Consider the following 21,673-nt stretch of genomic DNA (forward strand, 5'->3'; position numbering starts at 1 on the left):
GACGAGCATATATGGTTTGTTTTGGGCGACGGTAGTGCTCTCAACATCGTCTAAGTCGAACAGTTTACCACCGAACGATGGGTATATTATCCAATTATTATCACCGGTGTTGACAAGGGCGTACTTAGTGTTGACTGTTGCTCTTGTGGTATCTATCATATCACTTAGGGTTCCACCGGAGGGGATTTCAATGCGTTTGTAAATGTTGTTTTTCAGTTGCAAGGCGTACGATTTACCATCTACTCCGGGAGCGTCGAAACCGCGCGTGTCTCCGAGGTCGGAGATCCCGATATTGACGCATTTTTTCACTCCGGGCCCTTGTGCGCTGGTCATTTTACATGAAGCGTTAAGCTGAGGTATCCTATATTTACATGATTATGATTTATATCTAACACCGATATTGTCAGCTCAGGTATGTTGCCCTGGGTTAATCTCTTATACTGCCGTGGTGAAAACGACTCGGTTCTACCGTCGTTGTATTTCTCAGTTTTCACCGGCAGTGCTCTCAGTATAGTGGAAGGGTGACCTCCTTGAATGTTGTACGTTGTGCTCACCTGACCGAGATGAATGTACAGCTCTCGGTACGGTACTAGGTCGGGTAACTTCGTGCCTGTGACGGTTGTTGTTGGTTTTATCTCGTCAGGAGACATACCGAGTATCCTCGCTAATGGTCGGCCGAGCCTCAAGGAGGTTCTTCCGTTGTTGATTAACACCACTGTACCGTTTGAGTCGTTCATCTTGAGTTCGGCTCCCAGGGGTTTGAAGACCTCGTCGTTTAGAGAGCACACGCTGTAGTAGCCGTCAGTTATCTGACTGCGAGCCCCACTGACGAACAGCTTATTGTTGCTGATGTTAATGTTAGTCCATTGCGGTAGGTAGGTGATATCGCAGAGTGCGACTTCGAGTTGACCTGACGTGTTATCGATCGCGTGCGTCAGCTGAACGGCCTCACTGCTCGTTATCCCTGGAAGTGTTATGTACATATTATAATATATAATTTATATATTATAATATGGATTTAGCACACTTGAAAATCGTGGTGAATGCAGATGGTACGGGGTTTAAAACAACCTTTATTAATATCTTTGAAAACTATATCGTGTCCGTTAATAACGCGCAGGCGGTGGTAAACTGGAATCAAAACCCAATGCAGTTTTGGCAGAACCAACTCAACTTTGCTGTGTGGTGTGCGACGACAGGGTCGGGTGTGACACCAGACTACGGTATAGATGAACTGAGTAAGGCGGTTATTTTGTTTCATATTTATTATCAAACGAGACGAATATTGAAGGAAATAAGTGCTCCTCTTCCCCAAGATAAAGCGTGGAGTATGACGAATAACCCCTATGATAGACGCGCTTATGAACGTATTTGTGGGGAGTTTGAGATTCCAACGAATAAAGACTTTCGCCTTCCTGGTGTGAACCATGGTCTCGGTATAGTTCTCGTGTACTTCTACAGGTCCGGAACATATCAGGCCGGTTCTAAAGATGGTTCATACAACCCAAACCGTCATACATTTACAGGTCCCACAACGAATGAAAAGATCCATGTCAGCTGTATAAAACAAACCAATCCTGATGCAGCCACAGCCTGGACTAAAATGATTTCAAAAACATTGAAAGAATTCACTCGTGCTGGTACAATACGCTTGAACGACTCGATTCGAACGTACGTGTGGGCGCTGTTGGGTGCGCAGTCGATGACGCGTTCCAACATCCTCGGTAAGGGAACTGCTTACGACGCTCAGACACAATTCGTTTCCAACGTTGAGGATGCTATCAATTCTCCAGTTGATCTCCCGCGGGCCATCGACCGTTACCAAAACGTGTTAGAATATGCCAGATCGAAAGTCAATTACGTGTTCGGCGTGGGGTTGTACATGGCTCCGAGTGATATGCAACTGAGAATAAAAAAAGTGGTGGGTTATAACAACAAAATAGTCATAGCCACGGCGGATCAAAAGTTGGGTATCAACCCCGATATTAACACCCCCTATATCCCACACATCCCACCACGTGAAAAGGGTATAGTGGCGCCACCCCCGGAGTCTAAAGTTCATGTGCCCCCCACACACCCCCATATGCATGTGGGGGTACCCCCCTATCAGCAGCATATTGATAATAAAACGGCCCTGGTGGTTGGTGGGGTAACTTTGGGACTTATTTGGTTAAAGATTTCTTAGCCGCTACGTACACCAGACCCGCCACGGCGACGATGGCTGCCCACATGTTTTGACTGAGCCACATGGTAGTTTTAGCCAGAGCGCCCAACAACCACGAGACGATGCTACCCAGGATGCCGGGAAGGGCTTCGGCGGCTTTACCAGCTAGTTTAGCTAGGCGTTCCCCGAGTTTTTTTATCCAGTCTTTAACACCACCGCCTGTGGGAGTGGGAGTTCCCCCGCCGGCAGGTGTGGGGGTTCCTCCCACCAGTGACACCACCAGGGTTGATATAATGAAACCCAATGCAGTCAGAATGCTGGCGATGGTGATCCCTTGCTCCCGGAATAATATCCGAATCCTGTTGGCTAAAGTTGTATCCTCATTCAGTATTCTATCGATTGTTTCCCGAATGCGACTGATCTGGGATCGAAGCTGTTCACGATTCGAGGAAGCGGATTCCAATCGTGTACGTCTCTTGTCTTCTAAATCGCGTAGTCGTTCATTGATACGACGCTTCATATCATCGTTTTCAGTTTCGTTGAGTTTGGTTTTTTCCCTAGCGATGTGCTCGTCGATTTCGTTCAGTTTCCCCATGTTGTTCACGAGTTCTCCACGCACGCGTTTCACGGCTTCGTCTAAGCCGTGCAGTTCCCTTACTGGAAAGTCAAACCCCGGTAAGGGTTTGTCCCAGTAGGTGCTCAACAGTTTTTCTATGCTGTCCGAGGCTTCTGTAGCACGCTGTGGTGTCATTTCATCTCTAGTGGTGAGGTGGGATCTGGTAGCTTGCAGATCTTCTTTAACGGCCTTAGGTATTGCACCACCGTAATCATTCATGTTTAGATTTTTACGGATAAATTCGACACCATGGCGGCTGGCTAGAGTTGATAAGGCCAGTGTTTTTTTATTGCTCTTGTTAAAGAGGTCAACCCCTGGGTCAGACTTAAGGCGTAGAACACCCTTTGTATCAATAAAAAAATTCTTATGGTATCGACCATGTGGTTCAACGTAGTTTTTATCTCTTCTTAAACTTTCGTAATAATCATTTACCGTTGTTTCCAAGAGTTCTTGGTTCAATGGTGAACTAGTAAATGAGGTCTCCTGCTCATCATCGAATGCCTGGGCACTAGCGCCCGGTATCTCCGTCATATCTATGTCTTCATCCATTAGTATTAAAAATATATTTCTTTTATATAACAATGTACGGCAGAAAATTAGATCCTTTCAGAAGATTGAGAGAGCCATTAGGCGCCAGAGCCGTGCGACAGTCGGTGACCATCACCAACAATCCCAGCAAGATAGACCAGAATCAAACTCTGCTGGTTAGATTTCCAAACCTTGGTGAGAATGACCTCATTGTACCAGGCACTGTTCGACTGGCGTTCAATATCACGTTGACCTCCGACAACGACAAACGCGAGCTAGTGCGTAACGTGGGTCGAGCCATCATCAAGAAAACGACCGTCAAGATCAGCGGTAACGAGGTGCTGAGCATCGACGACAGCGACGTGTTTCACTGCTACAGGGATCTCTGGAAAAGCGAGGGAGAACGAGTCAATGATGTGTATCAGCAAATCAACCCGGGCGCGCATAGGGTATGCCTTCACGCCAGACCAGCAAGACAAGCTATCGGACGGTGAAAAGGCCATCGCTCGAGCATACGGGAATCGATTCTGCGTGCCGCTCGACTTCGAGTTGCTCACAGGACACGCGCCGTTTTACCAGGCCGCGCTGGGTGATAGGCTCGAATACGAGCTCACGTTTAACGACTATAGCAAAGTAGTGCGTACGCCGAACGGTGATGAGGCCAGTTATGCCATAGACAACATCTCTCTGGAGTTCGACATGGTCACTAGCCCGGAGCTGGCCAGGCAGGTTCGAAGCCAGTACTCTGGGAAGATGGCTATCCTGTACGATCGCGTACTGAGGCATAGATCAGTCGTGCGAGATAAGAGCGACACTGTGTGGAATATCAACCTGAACGTGCCGGCGCGATCGATGAAAGGTATCCTGGTCGTCCCCGTGGAGGATTACGATCCATTCCGGAGGGACAGCGAGAAGTTTTTCAACCCCGAGATTGAAAAGGTGGAAGTGACCATCGAGGGCGTGCCCAACCAGCTGTTCAGTCATGGTATGAGACCACACCAGCATTGGGATGAGATAAAAAAGCTACCAGTTGGGGACTACATAACAAAGGACCTGGACCTAGGCTCCGTGCAGATCGGTGAATACCTGACCACCAAGTACGCCCTATGGTTGGACATGCGATCCACGGATGATGATAAACTGCACGGTAGCGGGCGCCGTATAGATAACGGCAGCGAAGGGATAACCATCCAGATTACTAAGAAGGCTCAAACCGCTGGTAAGTTGAAATTATATCTGTACGTTATTATGGACGCGCAACTTAATATAGACAATGGGAGATTCGTGCAAGCCATCTACTAGTGGGGGAGACCCCCCCACACCCCCCAACAATAAACTGCCACAACTACCCACTGACCCACACTGCGCCATAGTGTGCGGGCAGACTGGCTGTGGGAAGACCGTTTTCGTGTTGGATATGTTGGAGGGTTACTACAATGATGTGTTCGATAACATCGTTATCATGTGCCCTACTCTGAGCATGAATAAAACGTACGCGCGACCTTGGGTGATGACGGACCCGGACGTACACAAAATCGACCCTGGAACACGCCTGCAGGACTGGTTGAAAGCTCTTCACGAGAAATTTAAAGGGGAACCGACGCTGTTCATACTGGACGACTGCAGCGCTAATCGCGAGATAACAAAAAAGAGAGACATGCTATCGTACCTGGCCTTCTCCGGCCGGCATGCAAATCACAGCGTCTGGGTGCTAACGCAGAAGTTCAACTCGGTGTTGAAAGACCTCAGGGAGCAGACGCGATGGGTGGCCTTATTTCACTGCAAGGATAGGGATTCGTTTGAGGAGTGTTTGAGAGAGAACGATGTGATGAGTAAATTAGAACGGGAACGGGTGAAGAAACAGCTCGCTGAAACTAAACACGCTAAGCTCGTGCTCAAGACCGACCAACCAGTAGCATATATAGTATGCTAAAGCTAAGCAAAGCTAAGCAAAGCTAAGCAAAGCTATGATATTTGAAGTATTTGTCGTGTGCAACTTAACCTTCATTTCTCTGTGTTTTGTCTGCATCGGGTATTATATAGTTAAAACTAAATCTTACTTGTTATATTATAAGATGGAGTGTGAGGAATTGCTCGAACAATTGTCTCTGGATGGTTCCCCCACTGGGGGTGTGGGGGATTCCCCCAAGCGAGAGAAACTGGTGGCGTTGGCTGTTGGTGGCAAAGCCAAACATTACTTTGGAGACTACACTCCGGATAAAATTCACAAAATGTCAGCCAAAGAAATCGATAAGCTGTACGCTAGATACGAGTCCCGGCTCGGAGCAGAAATGACAAAGACAATAGGATCGGCTATGACCCAGATATACACCGGTATTGTATCATACTTCTTTCCCATTCCACCAGAGCGCCGACTTTACCTGTGGGAAGACCTCGAGAAAGACCCTTTTATCGAACACGCCGTGAGCTCTATCAGCTGCGGGCTGTACCACAAATATGGTATGTTGTTGGCTCCAGTGACGGCGGCGATTATCACGGCAAAGCATTGTCAATTTGAGAGAAAAAATAATAATAATAGTATAGATGGATGCTGCTCCCGAGGTGATACCCCCCACAGTGAGGGAAACCCCTCCCGAGGTGACGGTGGAGACCCCTTCAGTGGGGGTACCCCCCACAGTAACCAGGCAGAAGAATCCTAAGAGAGTAGCTGCCGGTAAAAAACGGTGGTGTAACCAACATAAAGTGACCAACCCCCGACTGTTGTTGGTTGTAGGCGTAACTGCTGCCATGGTTATAACATGGTTATACGTGGGGGTACCCTCCCACAGTGAGCCCCCACCCAATAGTGAGACCCCACCCCCACGGTAGACCCGCATATCATGTTATAATTTAAAATATTTTTATATATACATAATGTCTGAGGGGAAAACGTTCGTCAACGACGCATACCACGCCACAGTGGTAGCCAGTCTAGCAGTAGGGTACGCTCCGTTGACTAAAATGGTGCTTAAACAACCAACTATCAAGCTAGATTTCAACCTGCAGGATATGGGTATGCTCATAATGAACCTTGGTATGGCGATGGCCACAAAAGACATCCTAGTAAAACAAGGAATAATACCTGATAATATAATGAAATAAATATAGGGATGGCCACGATAGCTATGATGGTCGGTGGGGCGTTAGTGAATGCCCTGGCATTTTCCGGGAGTAATTTCCTCTTCTCGAAACTACGAGATGATCACGCGGCTGAAATACAGGAAGAAAGGAAGCGGCACGATCTCGCTACTGAGAAATTACAAAGAGCACAGGCCGATTACGCTAAAAAACGCCTCCAGAGGATCGATTTTATTAACGAACAACTCAAGCGTGAAAACCATGCCATTAAAACATTCTACGATGTCGATGAAGCAATGAAAGAATACTACCTACTAACTGGTAAACAATTGGAACCGCTCAATAAACCCACACTCGCTCAGTACTACACACCATCCAAGGGACAAATGAATCGTGAACTGGGCTTCATAGTGTTGGGTATAGCAGCTACTGCGTTGGTTGCGAAGCAATTAAATTAAAATACCTATATAAGTAAACATGAGACCCGCTCCATACCGATGCGAATACATACTTATGGGGAAGACCGAGGCCTGTGGTAGGAAATGCAGGAATCAGGGGTTCTGTTGTTTCCATATGGGAAGTCCTAACTACACGTGTTCTGTGTGTGGTATCGGGGTTAAAGGACACTACTGTCTATGTAAAGCTCACGGAGCGAACGTAGTCAGACATCAACTCATCTACGAGAATAAAAAAGGCTACATAAAAGAACGTAGGCGACTGCTCAAGATAGCCACTTAAGGGTTACCTCCCTTTACTGTGAACCAATTAGACATTGGTTCTCTTAGGTGTAAACACAATGTCTACTGTACGCGAGCTCAAGCGGGTCGCAAAACAGAGAGGTGTGATCGGGTATTCTCGAATGCGGAAGTCAGCATTGTTGAGATTACTAGGTTTAGAAACCCCTCCTACGGTAAAACAATTAAAAGCTCAAGCAAAACAGCTTGGATACACGGGTTATTCAAACCTGGGGAGAGCCGGGTTAACCGCATTGTTATCACATGCCCCCGTAGCAAAACCTCCCACTGTAAAACAACTGAAAGCCGAGGCACACGATTTGGGTTTAGGCGGGTATTCCCGTATGAGAAAACCACAGCTTGTAGAATTATTACGACAGAATAGAGCTATTGACCTACAGTTCGTGCGCACTGAGCGCGCTGTAGGCAACTATTTGAGAGGTTGGCGCATGCACGTTGATAGAAACATAGACATTACAGATATCAAGCCTCTAGGAAGTATCAAGTTTCAAATCACAGTGAAAATGTCGCTCGATAAGCAGGTTGGGAGTACCACTGAATATGTTCAGCCTTACTTCCGAGGTAAACAAGAGGTCGTCACACATACAGAGACCATTGACGCATCAATCGATACCAGTTTTCAGCAGATACGAGAATACCTAGAACGCTACACACACTTGGGGTCCGGGTGGGCTGTAGATAAAATCGATAATGTCTATCTAGACATAGCTAACTACGTGCCGTTCAGAGGCGGGTCATACCTAGCCTTGCCTCCCTACTATAGGAACAAACATGCCATAGTAAACGTTAAGAATAGAGGAAACGATTGCCTGAGGTTAGCTATCAGGTCAGCCTTATTTCCAGCTGACACTCATTCAGATAGGCTTTCTAGCTATCCCCAAGACGATGGGCTCAACTGGGATGGTATAGATGAACCCACCCCCATATCCCAGATCACTAAAATAGAAAAACAGAATAATATGGCTATAAATGTCTTTGGGCACGAAGGTAACAAAACAATAGTACACAGGGTCAGCCCGGTGAAGGATCGCCAAGTTATCAATATATTCATGATCCAACGAGGTGAAAAGTATCACTACACGTGGATAAAACATCTCAGCCGGTTGTTGCACGACCAGTCGAAACACGATGGGGAAAAACACTTTTGTGTACGATGCCTACACGGTTTCAGTCGAGCTGATTTATTAGAATCCCACCGGGAGGATTGCCAAGGTGTGGGGCAGACGGCCATACGAGTCGACATGCCTAAGGAAGGTGATAATATCCTAAAATTCAGTAACCACAAGAACCAAATGTCTGTGCCTTATATCATATACGCCGACTTCGAAGCCTTAGTTGTGGGTGGGGATTCCACCAGTGATGCCGCCGTCGAGGCTCCCTTCACCCACAAAACACAAGAGCATAAAGCCTGTTCGTTTGGATACATTGTCGTCCGTTGTGACGGGGAAACGAAAGCTCCGGTAGTATATAGGGGGCCTGACGCTGCTGAAAGGTTTCTAAAGTGTTTGCAGGAGGAAGAAAAAATTATTAGGAATGCATTGTATAGAATCGCTCCCATGCGTCTGACCCGAGTCGACAGGCTAGCCCACGCTAGTAGCACTAACTGTCACGTGTGTGACTCACCACTTAACGGTGATTCGGTGAGAGATCACTGCCACATAACTGGTAAGTATAGAGGCGCCGCTCACAACGCGTGCAACCTCAAGCTTAAAATCAACCCTAAGACAATAAACATCCCCGTTGTCTTTCACAACTTGAGAGGGTACGACTCACACTTGATCATGCAGGCCATCGCGAAAATCGATGGTAATATAACGTGCATCCCCAACAACATGGAGAGATACATCTCCTTCAGCTTAAACGGACTTAGGTTCATTGACTCGTTTCAGTTCCTCCTGTCGTCACTCGACAGTCTGGTCAAGGTCAACAATACCTTCCCTATCACCGATCGATACACAGACGCCGAGACTAGACCCCTGCTTATGAGGAAGGGTGTGTACCCCTATGAGTACATGGATAGTTGGGCCAAGTTCACCGAGACCAGACTACCCCCTATTGACTGCTTTTATAGCAAGCTGAATGAGGCGTCCGTCTCACGAGATGATTACTCGCACGCGACTAACGTATGGAATAAACTGGGTTGTAAGAACCTGGGTGATTATCACGACCTGTACTTGAGGACAGATGTACTGCTGTTAGCCGACGTGTTTGAGACGTTTAGGCGGACATGTTTCAAGCAGTATAAACTCGACCCCGCATGGTATTACACCAGCCCAGGTCTGTCGTGGGACGCCTTGCTTAAAAAGACCGGAGTTAATTTGGAATTGCTCACAGATTACGACATGCACCTATTCATTGAGAAAGGCTTGCGAGGTGGGATTTCCATGGCATCCAAACGATACGCGAAAGCAAATAATCAATACGTGAAAGGTTACGATCCTAACAAGCCAACCAATCACATTCTCTACCTCGACGCAAACAACCTGTACGGCTGGGCCATGAGTCAGTATCTACCTACAGGGGGATTCGAATGGGTACCCCACGTTGATGTTATGGGGGTTGCACCAGATTCGAACAAAGGGTATATCCTCGAGGTTGACTTAGAGTATCCCAAGGAATTACACACATCGCACAACAGCTACCCCCTGGCCCCCGAACGTATGAGGGTTAACCCAGACTGGATGTCTGAGTACCAACATAACTTGTCAGGTGGTCGTGTGACAGACGTTGAAAAACTCGTGCCTAACTTAATGAATAAGACCAAGTACATCGTTCACTATCGCAACCTACAGCTGTACCTGTCGTTGGGTATGAGGCTGACCAAAATACATAGGGTGCTCATGTTCGACCAGAGCCCATGGATGGAGCCCTACATCAGAATGAACACAGACCTACGAAAAAAAGCCACCAGTGATTTTGAGAAAAATCTCTACAAGCTCATGAACAACTCGGTGTTTGGTAAGACTATGGAGAACCTGAGGAAACGCGTGACCGTGAAGCTGGTTCGGTCGAGTGAGGAAGACAAGCTCAGGAGATTGATAGCCAGTCCGGCATTCAACCGTAGTAAGATATTCACAGACAACCTGGTTGCCCTACACATGAAGAAAAGTCACATAAAATTCAACCGGCCTGTTTACGTGGGGATGAGCATCCTCGATTTATCCAAACACCTGATGTACGACTTTTACTACAACGAGCTCAAGAAACAGTACGGCGACAGGTGTGAAGTGCTGTACACTGACACGCATTCCCTGCTGATGGAGATTCGAACCGAGGACGTGTACGAGGACATGAAAAAACACCTTGATTTATACGACACCAGCGACTACCCTAAGACCCATACCATACGCAGTACAGTAAATACAAAGGTCCTAGGTAAGATGAAGGACGTGTGTGCTGGCACGCCCATAGCCGAGTACATAGGTTTGAGACCTAAGATGTACTCCATACTGAAAGCCGACAATAGTGAGATCCGGAAGGCTAAGGGGGTTAAGAAGTATGTGGTGAAACAACACATCAAACACGCCAGATTCAAGGAAGCCCTGTTCAAGACCCGTACCTTTAGACATAAAATGAACACACTTAGAAGTGATGGACATAAGATATACGGACTGACTATAAACAAGACGTCCCTGTCGCCTATGGACACGAAACGTTGGATAGCTATTGATGGGATAAACACATACGCGTATGGACATGAAAAAATTTGAGGCTATTTACTACAGCCCGCGTGGGTACTGGAAAGGAGCTAGCGCAGTAGATAAGCTAGCTAAAATAGCGCGAGTACCCCCGGAGGAAGCCAAAGCGTGGCTTGAAAAACAAGCCCTGTGGCAGATCTATTTGCCGGCACCACGCTACGTGCCTAGAAGGAGGTTCGGTATTAACATACCTAATAGCGTTCACCAGGCAGACCTACTGTTCCTACCCCACGACAAGAGGTACAAGTATGCCTTAACCGTAGTGGACGTAGCCAGTCGTTACAAGGAAGCCGAACCCTTGACCACGAAAGATTCGGCCCAGGTAGCCAGAGGATTCGAACGCATATACAAACGCAGTCCGCTGACGTGGCCAACAGAGCTGCAAGTTGACCCCGGACGGGAGTTCATGGGTGCCGTGTCACAACTGCTAGCCAAACACGATACAAAGGTCAGGCGTGGCACGGCCGGAGCCCATCGCAGCCAAGCCATAGTTGAGAGATTTAATAGGACTTTGGCTGAGCGCTTGTTCGGCCATCAGTATGCTAGGGAGATGGTCACCCCTGGAAAACGATCGACTGAATGTGTCACGAGGTTACCCAAGGTGGTGTCGGCAATCAACCATGAAGTCACCCGTCTCACCGGTAAGAAACCGGCAGACGCTATCAAACTAAAATCAATAGTTGCAGAGTCGGCCGCTCCATTGCGTGGGAAGGAGAAACAGATACCAGATAGGGCCCTAGTGAGGTATCTATACCAGCCGGGGGAACACGAGGGCGATAGCCGTAAGTGGGCCACCGATCCTATATGGTCAGTCAAAACTTACAACATAGATAAAGTGGATATGAAAGCCGACAAACCTAACTTGTACTATTTGAGGGATGGGCCGGGTAGGGGGTTTGTAAGAGAAGAATTATTGATCGTACCGTACGGCACAGTGTTACCTCCAACCAATACACGGTAAACTGTTTCATTGTAGTAGGGGTAATAGTAGCAAGATCTAAGGCTATTTAGTAAATAAGGCTTTGTAGAGACATTTCTTGAAAGTGGTCCAGAACTGTCATTGTTTATACTACTATATGAGTATAGCATCCCTGTAACCCTGGTGTCTGTAGTTGACACTCCATGGTGGGTGGGGAGCAGGGCTGTTGAATATATTTCCTTCGTTATGGCTACCCCACAACTAACTGGTTCTCGGTCAAAAACTAAGAGAAGACACGTTGATGCAGATATTGCTACTTCTTCGGATGAGGAATCTGTACACAATACTGATTACTGGCCACGATTTTTAGTCGTAACAGGTGTTGATGGTGAACCCCTCAAAATCAATCCCTTCGTAATTTCGAAGTCAATTGAGGGCATATGTGGCAACGTAAAGAATGTTACCCGTCTCCGCTCTGGTTCATTGCTTGTGGAATGTGCTCGCAGACAACAGTCTGTGAATCTCCTCAAAGCCCATCATTTTGCAAATACTGAGATTGTTGTTTCAGTACACAAAACTTTAAATTCATGTAGAGGTATTGTCCGTGACCGTGAAAAGTGCCTCTCAGACATGTCAGAGGATGAGATTACAGCAGAGCTGCAGAGTCAAGGCGTTACGCATGTGAGACGGTTCACTAGGAAAGATGGTGAGAGAGTTATCAAAACAAACACTTACCTTTTCACGTTTGCACTATCAAAAATACCATCATCAATTAAAGCCGGGCATTTCAAAATTGGAGTTGATGTATATATCCCAAATCCTCTCCGGTGTTTCAGATGTCAACAATTTGGACATGGTGCAAAATGTTGCCGTAACTCTCCAGTTTGCTCCCGCTGCAGTGGGAAACATGACGGTACAGACTGCACAGATGTAATCAAGTGTGCAAACTGCAGCGGCGACCACATGTCCTTCTCAAAATTATGCCCATGCTACATGCAACAAAATAAAATTCTCACCATAAAATATTCTAAAGATGTTTCTTTCTCTGAGGCCAAAAAAATAGTAGAAAAGGAGTCCTCTTCTTCCACTTCTGCAGTGTCTTACTCTGCTGTAGTTTCTTCCTCACGTACAAAGGTTGATCAAGGATGTCAAACGTCAATTAACTGGATATCTGATGTACAGACGGTTCTTTATGAAATAGATGCTGAAGTCACACCTTCCCGTTCCACATCTTCCTCACAAACGACTGTGTCTGCTGAAACAGTACCAGAAACTGAAAGTCAGCCTGAACCTGAGATAAAACGAACTACTTTGCTCACAAAGAAGGAAAAACAAAAGCTCAAGAAAAAAGAATCAAAGGGCCTGAAACATATTGAGGTGCCTTTACCCTTGACTGTTCCTCTGGAGGTTCACAATATCTTCGAATCTCTAGATATGGAGGTCTCTCCATCGCTGCCATTGCAGCATAAAGGTCCTCCTCATTCACGATCTCCTATTATGCCCCCATGAACTGCCCTGACAGTTTATTACAGTGGAATTGTAGAGGTCTTCGGAATAATTTATCTGATCTTTAGCTATTGATCCAAGATTTAAAACCTTCTGCTCTTTGTTTACAAGAAACATTCCTCAAAAACACAGATAAAATTGATTTAAGACAATATGACTCATATCATCACTTTTCTCCCCCAGGCGATAAAGCAACTGGGGGATCTTCTGTTTTGGTGAGGCAGGGTGTCATTCATAGCCCTGTCCCTCTTCGTACCCCTCTCCAGGCTGTTGCAGTTCGTGTGACATTGAATGTCGTGTTCACTTTATGTTCTTTATACATCCCACCGTCATATTGTCTTCAACAATATGATGTTCAGTCACTTTATGACCAACTCCCGAAACCCTGTATAATCATGGGAGATTTAAATGGTCACAACCCACTTTGGGGTAGCAATGACAGCAATACGAAAGGTAAAGTTTTGGAGGATTTTTTCTTAAACAATGACTTATGCATATTCAATGATGGTTCTTCTACATATTTGCATCCAGGAACTGGAACGTATTCGTGTCTTGATTTAGCTGTTGTCGATTCTCATCTGCTAGGTGAGTTCGAATGGTCAGTTCACAATGACCTCTGTGCAAGTGATCATTTTCCCACTTTATTACAATCTGTGACACCATCGGATGTCTCTCCATCATCACGATGGAACTTTGCTAAAGCTAACTGGGCTTGGTATGAAATTCTTTGTTCTAGTAAACTAACACCTGATGTTTTTCTTGTCCATCATCTTAAACATGGAGATCAATTACTTACTGATAAATCAGATATTGCAAATAAACTGGGTGAAACGCTTGCTAAACATTCTTCCTCTTCTAACTATATGCCGAAATTCCAACAGTATCAAAGACAACAAGAAAAGAAACCTATTAATTTCCATTCAGATAACGGGGAAGATTATAACGAACTATTTTCTATTCATGAGCTTCATACTGCTCTTAAGCAAGCTTACGATACTGCTACAGGGCCTGATAACATACATTATCAACTCCTGAAGCATTTACCAGAATCCTGCCTAGAAACTCTTTTAACTATTTTTGATGATATTTGGGCATCAGGTAAATTTCCTCCCTCATGGCATGACGCTATAGTAGTACCCATACCTAAACCTGGACGTGATCATACCGATCCGTGTAATTATAGACCCATTTCACTAACTAGCTGTGTTTGCAAGACCATGGAGCGCATGATTAATAATCGACTTGTTTGGTACTTGGAAACCAATAACCTTATAACAGATATACAATGTGGTTTCCGTAAAAACAGAAGTACTCTTGATCACTTAGTGCGTTTGGAATCATTTGTCAAAAACGCTCTAATTAATAAACAACACGCTGTGTCTATCTTTTTTGATCTTGAGAAAGCATATGACACAACCTGGAAATATGGCATTTTAAGCGATTTACATGATTTCGGTTTGTGAGGTCGTTTGCCTGAATTCATATCCAACTTTTTAAGTAACAGACAATTTCAAGTCCGAGTGGGTTCTACCCTGTCTGATCATTACAATCAGGATCAGGGTGTTCCACAAGGCAGTATTTTGTCTGTCACTCTTTTTAGCATCAAGATCAACAGTCTATCTAAAGTTTTAAACGATTCAATAGATGGTTCGCTATTTGTGGATGATTTTAATATTTCTTGCCGAGGTAAAAATATGCATACTATTGAACGACAACTGCAGCTGTGCTTAAACAAAATAGATAAATGGTGTCTCGAAAATGGCTTCAAATTTTCTAAATCAAAAACCAAAGAACTATTTCTCAGTGGCACCCCTATCAAAGTTGTCAAGGAGGCTAAGTTCTTGGAACCTTTTTTTGATTCACATTTGACCTTTGTGCCCCATATTAAATCCCTAAAAGCCAAATGCTTAACGGCTCTCGAATTATTAAAGGTTGTGTCCAATTCAAAATGGGGAGGAAATCAGACTACCCTCCTTCACTTATATAGATCACTTGTGCGGTCAAAACTTGATTATGGTTCCATCATATATGGTGGAGCCTGTCAAAGCAACCTAAAACTACTTGATTCTGTCCATCACCAATCCCTAAGACTTTGTCTTGGTTCTTTTAGAACCTCTCCTATTGACAGTCTTTATGTTGAAGCCGATGAGCCTTCCCTCAACCAACGCCGTATAAAACTGTCTTTACAATACATCACAAAATTAGCTTCCAATGAGTCTAATCCCGCATATAATTGTGTCTTTAATCCTCTCTATGAGGATTTGTATAACAAAAAGTCTTCTCTTGTTCCGCCTCTTGGTCTCAGAATTAAGCCATTTCTTGCTGCTTCCGGCCTTGAGTTGGAAAATATAGCTCCTTTCCGACTTTTTTCTTCTCCTGCTTGGCAGTTGATTAGGCCACAAGTTGACCTAACATTAACTACATATAAAAAATCAGAAACGAATGAATTACAGTATAAACAAGAATATAATCAATTGAAACATAAATATAGCAATTATAAATCCTTATTTACAGATGGGTCCAAGGACGGTGGTGCAGTGGCTTGTGCCACTGTCATTGGATCCAGAACAATATCTTTCAGATTACCGGATAATAGTTCTATTTTCACAGCGGAAGCAAACGCTATACTAACGGCTCTTAAATATATTGAAAGACATCCTATACATAAACAGTATATTATCTACTCTGATTCTCTTTCTTGCCTCCAGGTAATTAAAAACCTGTCATGTAAACATCCATTTGTAATAGAAATAATTGAACTATATAATAATCTTGCTACTGGCCAATACGACATCATCTTTTGTTGGTTACCAAGCCATGTGGGCATTTCTGGCAACACAATGGCTGATCTTGCTGCCAAGGCAGTACTCAGCAAATCTGTGACTCCACTTCTTATTCCATACTCTGATTATAAAGCTACTGTTAGAGCGTATATCCGTGATCTGATGCAGAAGAAGTGGGACACCCAAGTGGGTATCAATAAACTACATGAAATAAAACCTTATATTGGTTATACCCACTTGGGTTGTCAGTCCAGATTTGAGGAGGTCATTTTACGGCGATGTCGTATTGGCCATACGAGATATACTCATGAATAACTTTTGAAAGGTGAGGATCCTCCGTTCTGCATCCCTTGTGATGAAAGAATGACAGTCAAGCATATCTTGCTTGACTGTGTTGAGTATTCCATCACAAGGGATCAGTATTTTAATTCACAATCTGTGCAGGATCTTTTTAGCAATATTAGTCCTCATTTAATTATTGCATTTTTAAAGGAATTAGATTTGTTAAATGAACTGTAAATAGATAAATATTTTACAATTGGAAGATTAAAATAGTAACTCAAAGCCACTAACGATGGTTGAGGGAAGGCTCATCGGCTTCAACATAAAGACTGTCAATAGGAGAGGTTCTAAAAGAACCAAGACAAAGTCTTAGGCATTGGCGATGGACAGAATCAAGTAGTTTTAGGTTGCTTTGACAGGCTCCACCATATATGATGGAACCATAATCAAGTTTTGACCGCACAAGTGATCTATATAAGTGAAGGAGGGTAGTCTGATTTCCTCCCCATTTTGAATTGGACACAACCTTTAATAATTCGAGAGCCGTTAAGCATTTGGCTTTTAGGGATTTAATATGGGGCACAAAGGTCAAATGTGAATCAAAAATAAGTTCCAAGAACTTAGCCTCCTTGACAACTTTGATAGGGGTGCCACTGAGAAATAGTTCTGGGTTTTTATGGGGTTTATATTTACGGCAGAAGTGTATACAATTGGTTTTTGATTTAGAAAATTTGAAGCCATTTTCGAGACACCATTTATCTATTTTGTTTAAGCACAGCTGCAGTTGTCGTTCAATAGTATGCATATTTTTACCTCGGCAAGAAATATTAAAATCATCCACAAATAGCGAACCATCTATTGAATCGTTTAAAACTTTAGATAGACTGTTGATCTTGATGCTAAAAAGAGTGACAGACAAAATACTGCCTTGTGGAACACCCTGATCCTGATTGTAATGATCAGACAGGGTAGAACCCACTCGGACTTGAAATTGTCTGTTACTTAAAAAGTTGGATATGAATTCAGGCAAACGACCTCACAAACCGAAATCATGTAAATCGCTTAAAATGCCATATTTCCAGGTTGTGTCATATGCTTTCTCAAGATCAAAAAAGATAGACACAGCGTGTTGTTTATTAATTAGAGCGTTTTTGACAAATGATTCCAAACGCACTAAGTGATCAAGAGTACTTCTGTTTTTACGGAAACCACATTGTATATCTGTTATAAGGTTATTGGTTTCCAAGTACCAAACAAGTCGATTATTAATCATGCGCTCCATGGTCTTGCAAACACAGCTAGTTAGTGAAATGGGTCTATAATTACACGGATCGGTATGATCACGTCCAGGTTTAGGTATGGGTACTACTATAGCGTCACGCCATGAGGGAGGAAATTTACCTGATGCCCAAATATCATCAAAAATAGAGTTTCTAGGTAGGATTCTGGTAAATGCTTCAGGAGTTGATAATGTCTGTTATCAGGCCCTGTAGCAGTATCGTAAGCTTGCTTAAGAGCAGTATGAAGCTCATGAATAGAAAATAGTTCGTTATAATCTTCCCCGTTATCTGAATGGAAATTAATAGGTTTCTTTTCTTGTTGTCTTTGATACTGTTGGAATTTCGGCATATAGTTAGAAGAGGAAGAATGTTTAGCAAGCGTTTCACCCAGTTTATTTGCAATATCTGATTTATCAGTAAGTAATTGATCTCCATGTTTAAGATGATGGACACTAGATTGTGTACCCTTACCTTTAATTTTCTGTACCATGTTCCACACTTTAGACATGGGCGTTCGAGAATTTATTTTGGAGACATAATTTTTCCAAGATTGACGTTTATTCATTTTAAAGGTACGCCTCGCTTGAGCATTTAAAATTTTACATTTATTTAAATTATGCACCATAGGATGGCGACGGAAATACTGTTCTGCTTTCTTTCGTGCCTTCCTAGCTTGTTTGCAGTCATCAGTAAACCATGGTTTACGTATATGTGGATTAGAAGAGGACTTCGGAACACATTCATCAGCTATTTTATGAAGTTCGGTAGAGTAAGAATTTATAGGATCAGGAACATCAAGAAAAACATCAGGTGTTAGTTTACTAGAACAAAGAATTTCATACCAAGCCCAGTTAGCTTTAGCAAAGTTCCATCGTGATGATGGAGAGACATCCGATGGTGTCACAGATTGTAATAAAGTGGGAAAATGATCACTTCCACAGAGGTCATCGTGAACTGACCATTCGAACTCACCTAGCAGATGAGAATCGACAACAGCTAAATCAAGACACGAATACGTTCCAGTTCCTGGATGCAAATATGTAGAAGAACCATCATTGAATATGCATAAGTCATTGTTTAAGAAAAAATCCTCCAAAACTTTACCTTTCGTATTGCTGTCATTGCTACCCCAAAGTGGGTTGTGACCATTTAAATCTCCCATGATTATACAGGGTTTCGGGAGTTGGTCATAAAGTGACTGAAGATCATATTGTTGAAGACAATATGACGGTGGGATGTATAAAGAACGTAAAGTGAACACGACATTCAATGTCACACGAACTGCAACAGCCTGGAGAGGGGTACGAAGAGGGACAGGGCTATGAATGACACCCTGCCTCACCAAAACAGAAGATCCCCCAGTTGCTTTATCGCCTGGGGGAGAAAAGTGATGATATGAGTCATATTGTCTTAAATCAATTTTATCTGTGTTTTTGAGGAATGTTTCTTGTAAACAAAGAGCAGAAGGTTTTAAATCTTGGATCAATAGCTAAAGATCAGATAAATTATTCCGAAGACCTCTACAATTCCACTGTAATAAACTGTCAGGGCAGTTCATGGGGGCATAATAGGAGATCGTGAATGAGGAGGACCTTTATGCTGCAATGGCAGCGATGGAGAGACCTCCATATCTAGAGATTCGAAGATATTGTGAACCTCCAGAGGAACAGTCAAGGGTAAAGGCACCTCAATATGTTTCAGGCCCTTTGATACTTTTTTCTTGAGCTTTTGTTTTTCCTTCTTTGTGAGCAAAGTAGTTCGTTTTATCTCAGGTTCAGGCTGACTTTCAGTTTCTGGTACTGTTTCAGCAGACACAGTCGTTTGTGAGGAAGATGTGGAACGGGAAGGTGTGACTTCAGCATCTATTTCATAAAGAACCGTCTGTACATCAGATATCCAGTTAATTGACGTTTGACATCCTTGATCAACCTTTGTACGTGAGGAAGAAACTACAGCAGAGTAAGACACTGCAGAAGTGGAAGAAGAGGACTCCTTTTCTACTATTTTTTTTGGCCTCAGAGAAAGAAACATCTTTAGAATATTTTATGGTGAGAATTTTATTTTGTTGCATGTAGCATGGGCATGATTTTGAGAAGGACATGTGGTCGCCGCTGCAGTTTGCACACTTGATTACATCTGTGCAGTCTGTACCGTCATGTTTCCCACTGCAGCGGGAGCAAACTGGAGAGTTACGGCAACATTTTGCACCATGTCCAAATTGTTGACATCTGAAACACCGGAGAGGATTTGGGATATATACATCAACTCCAATTTTGAAATACCTGGCTTTAATTGATGATGGTATTTTTGATAGTGCAAACGTGAAAAGGTAAGTGTTTGTTTTGATAACTCTCTCACCATCTTTCCTAGTGAACCGTCTCACATGCGTAACGCCTTGACTCTGCAGCTCTGCTGTAATCTCATCCTCTGACATGTCTGAGAGGCACTTTGCACGGTCACGGACAATACCTCTACATGAATTTAAAGTTTTGTGTACTGAAACAACAATCTCAGTATTTGCAAAATGATGGGCTTTGAGGAGATTCACAGACTGTTGTCTCCGAGCACATTCCACAAGCAATGAACCAGAGCGGAGACGGGTAACATTCTTTACGTTGCCACATATGCCCTCAATTGACTTCGAAATTACGAAGGGATTGATTTTGAGGGGTTCACCATCAACACCTGTTACGACTAAAAATCGTGGCCAGTAATCAGTATTGTGTACAGATTCCTCATCCGAAGAAGTAGCAATATCTGCATCAACGTGTCTTCTCTTAGTTTTTGACCGAGAACCAGTTAGTTGTGGGGTAGCCATAACGAAGGAAATATATTCAACAGCCCTGCTCCCCACCCACCATGGAGTGTCAACTACAGACACCAGGGTTACAGGGATGCTATACTCATATAGTCTTCATAAAGTGAGTGAGTGAGTTAACATTTAACGTCACATCGGCAATATTGCAGCCATATCGTGACGAGGACAATATAAGTTATAGTAATGTTGAGATGAGAAAAGAGAAAAAGTAAAACCTGTCAGCGAAGGACAGTAAAAACACTAGGGTATCACAGAACATAAAACTAGCATTGAAAGTTAAAACACTGGAATTAGAGAAGACAATACAACAAAAAACCGGGGCTATAGATCGCCAACAACTGAAGGTAGATCACCATACTAAGGTCAATGGGGACTTACATTACTTCTGCTACCTGCATGGACCCTAGCTGGATTTACACCATCCCCTCAGCTATTGGCGATTATTCTGAAATTTAGCCATTACTTAAAACAACACATATTCTACGATTAAAAACTAGTAGTAGATTTAAATTGACTATGAGAGTATTGGACTTACGTACCCTCTCAGGAGGACAATAATTTTACAATACTTCAACCCCCTTTGAGGGTACAGCCACTAACAATCTAAGTTACTAATTTAAACTACCAATCATTAAAATACAACTATCTACAGAACATATCAATTAAAATTCAATAAGAAAATCAATTTCTTTTAAAAATCCAAGAATTAAATGAGTACTAACTGTGCTGAAAAGATCCTTCATTGTTTTGACATTGAAATAGTTATCCCTTATGATGGAGAATTCAACACAGTCAAGCAGGATATGCTTGACCGTGGTTCTCTTCGGTCCATAATGACCTCTTCAAATCTGGACTGACAGCCCAAGTGAGTGTAACCAATATAAGGTTTTATGGCATGTAATTTATTTATTCCCACTTGGGTGTCCCACTTCTTTTGCATCAGATCACGAATGTAAGTTCTAATGCTAGCTTTATAGTCACTGTATGGAATAAGAAGTGGTGTCACAGATTTGTTGAGTGCAGCCTTAGCAGCAAGATCGGCCATTGCATTCCCAGAAATGTTAGGTCAACTTGTGGCCTAACCAACTGCCAAGGAGGAGAAGAAAGAAGACGGGAAGGAGCTATACTTCCCAGCTCAATGCCGGTAGCAGATAAAAAAGGTCTAATTCTTATACCAAGAGGCGGAACAAGAGAAGATTTCTTATTGTATAAATCCTCATATAGAGGATTGAAAACACAGCTATAT

General features: G+C 43.6%; 1 protein-coding gene across 1 annotated transcript in view; it reads right to left on the minus strand.

Annotated features, from left to right (window-relative positions):
- Nucleotides 1-20,043, minus strand: part of LOC137292047 (uncharacterized) — a 42,833-nt gene extending 22,790 nt beyond the window's left edge. Inside the window, exons 1-2 of the mRNA XM_067823624.1 lie at nucleotides 19,968-20,043; nucleotides 19,761-19,837 (exon numbers count right to left, since the gene is read on the minus strand). Coding sequence (XP_067679725.1) covers nucleotides 19,761-19,837; nucleotides 19,968-20,043 — 153 coding nt within the window. The remainder of the gene's footprint in view (nucleotides 1-19,760; nucleotides 19,838-19,967) is intronic.
- Between the last annotated feature and the right edge of the window lie 1,630 nt (nucleotides 20,044-21,673).

The sequence above is a fragment of the Haliotis asinina genome, chromosome 1 (genome assembly GCF_037392515.1).
Source record: "Haliotis asinina isolate JCU_RB_2024 chromosome 1, JCU_Hal_asi_v2, whole genome shotgun sequence".
In the NCBI taxonomy this organism is placed as follows: Eukaryota; Metazoa; Mollusca; class Gastropoda; order Lepetellida; family Haliotidae; genus Haliotis; species Haliotis asinina.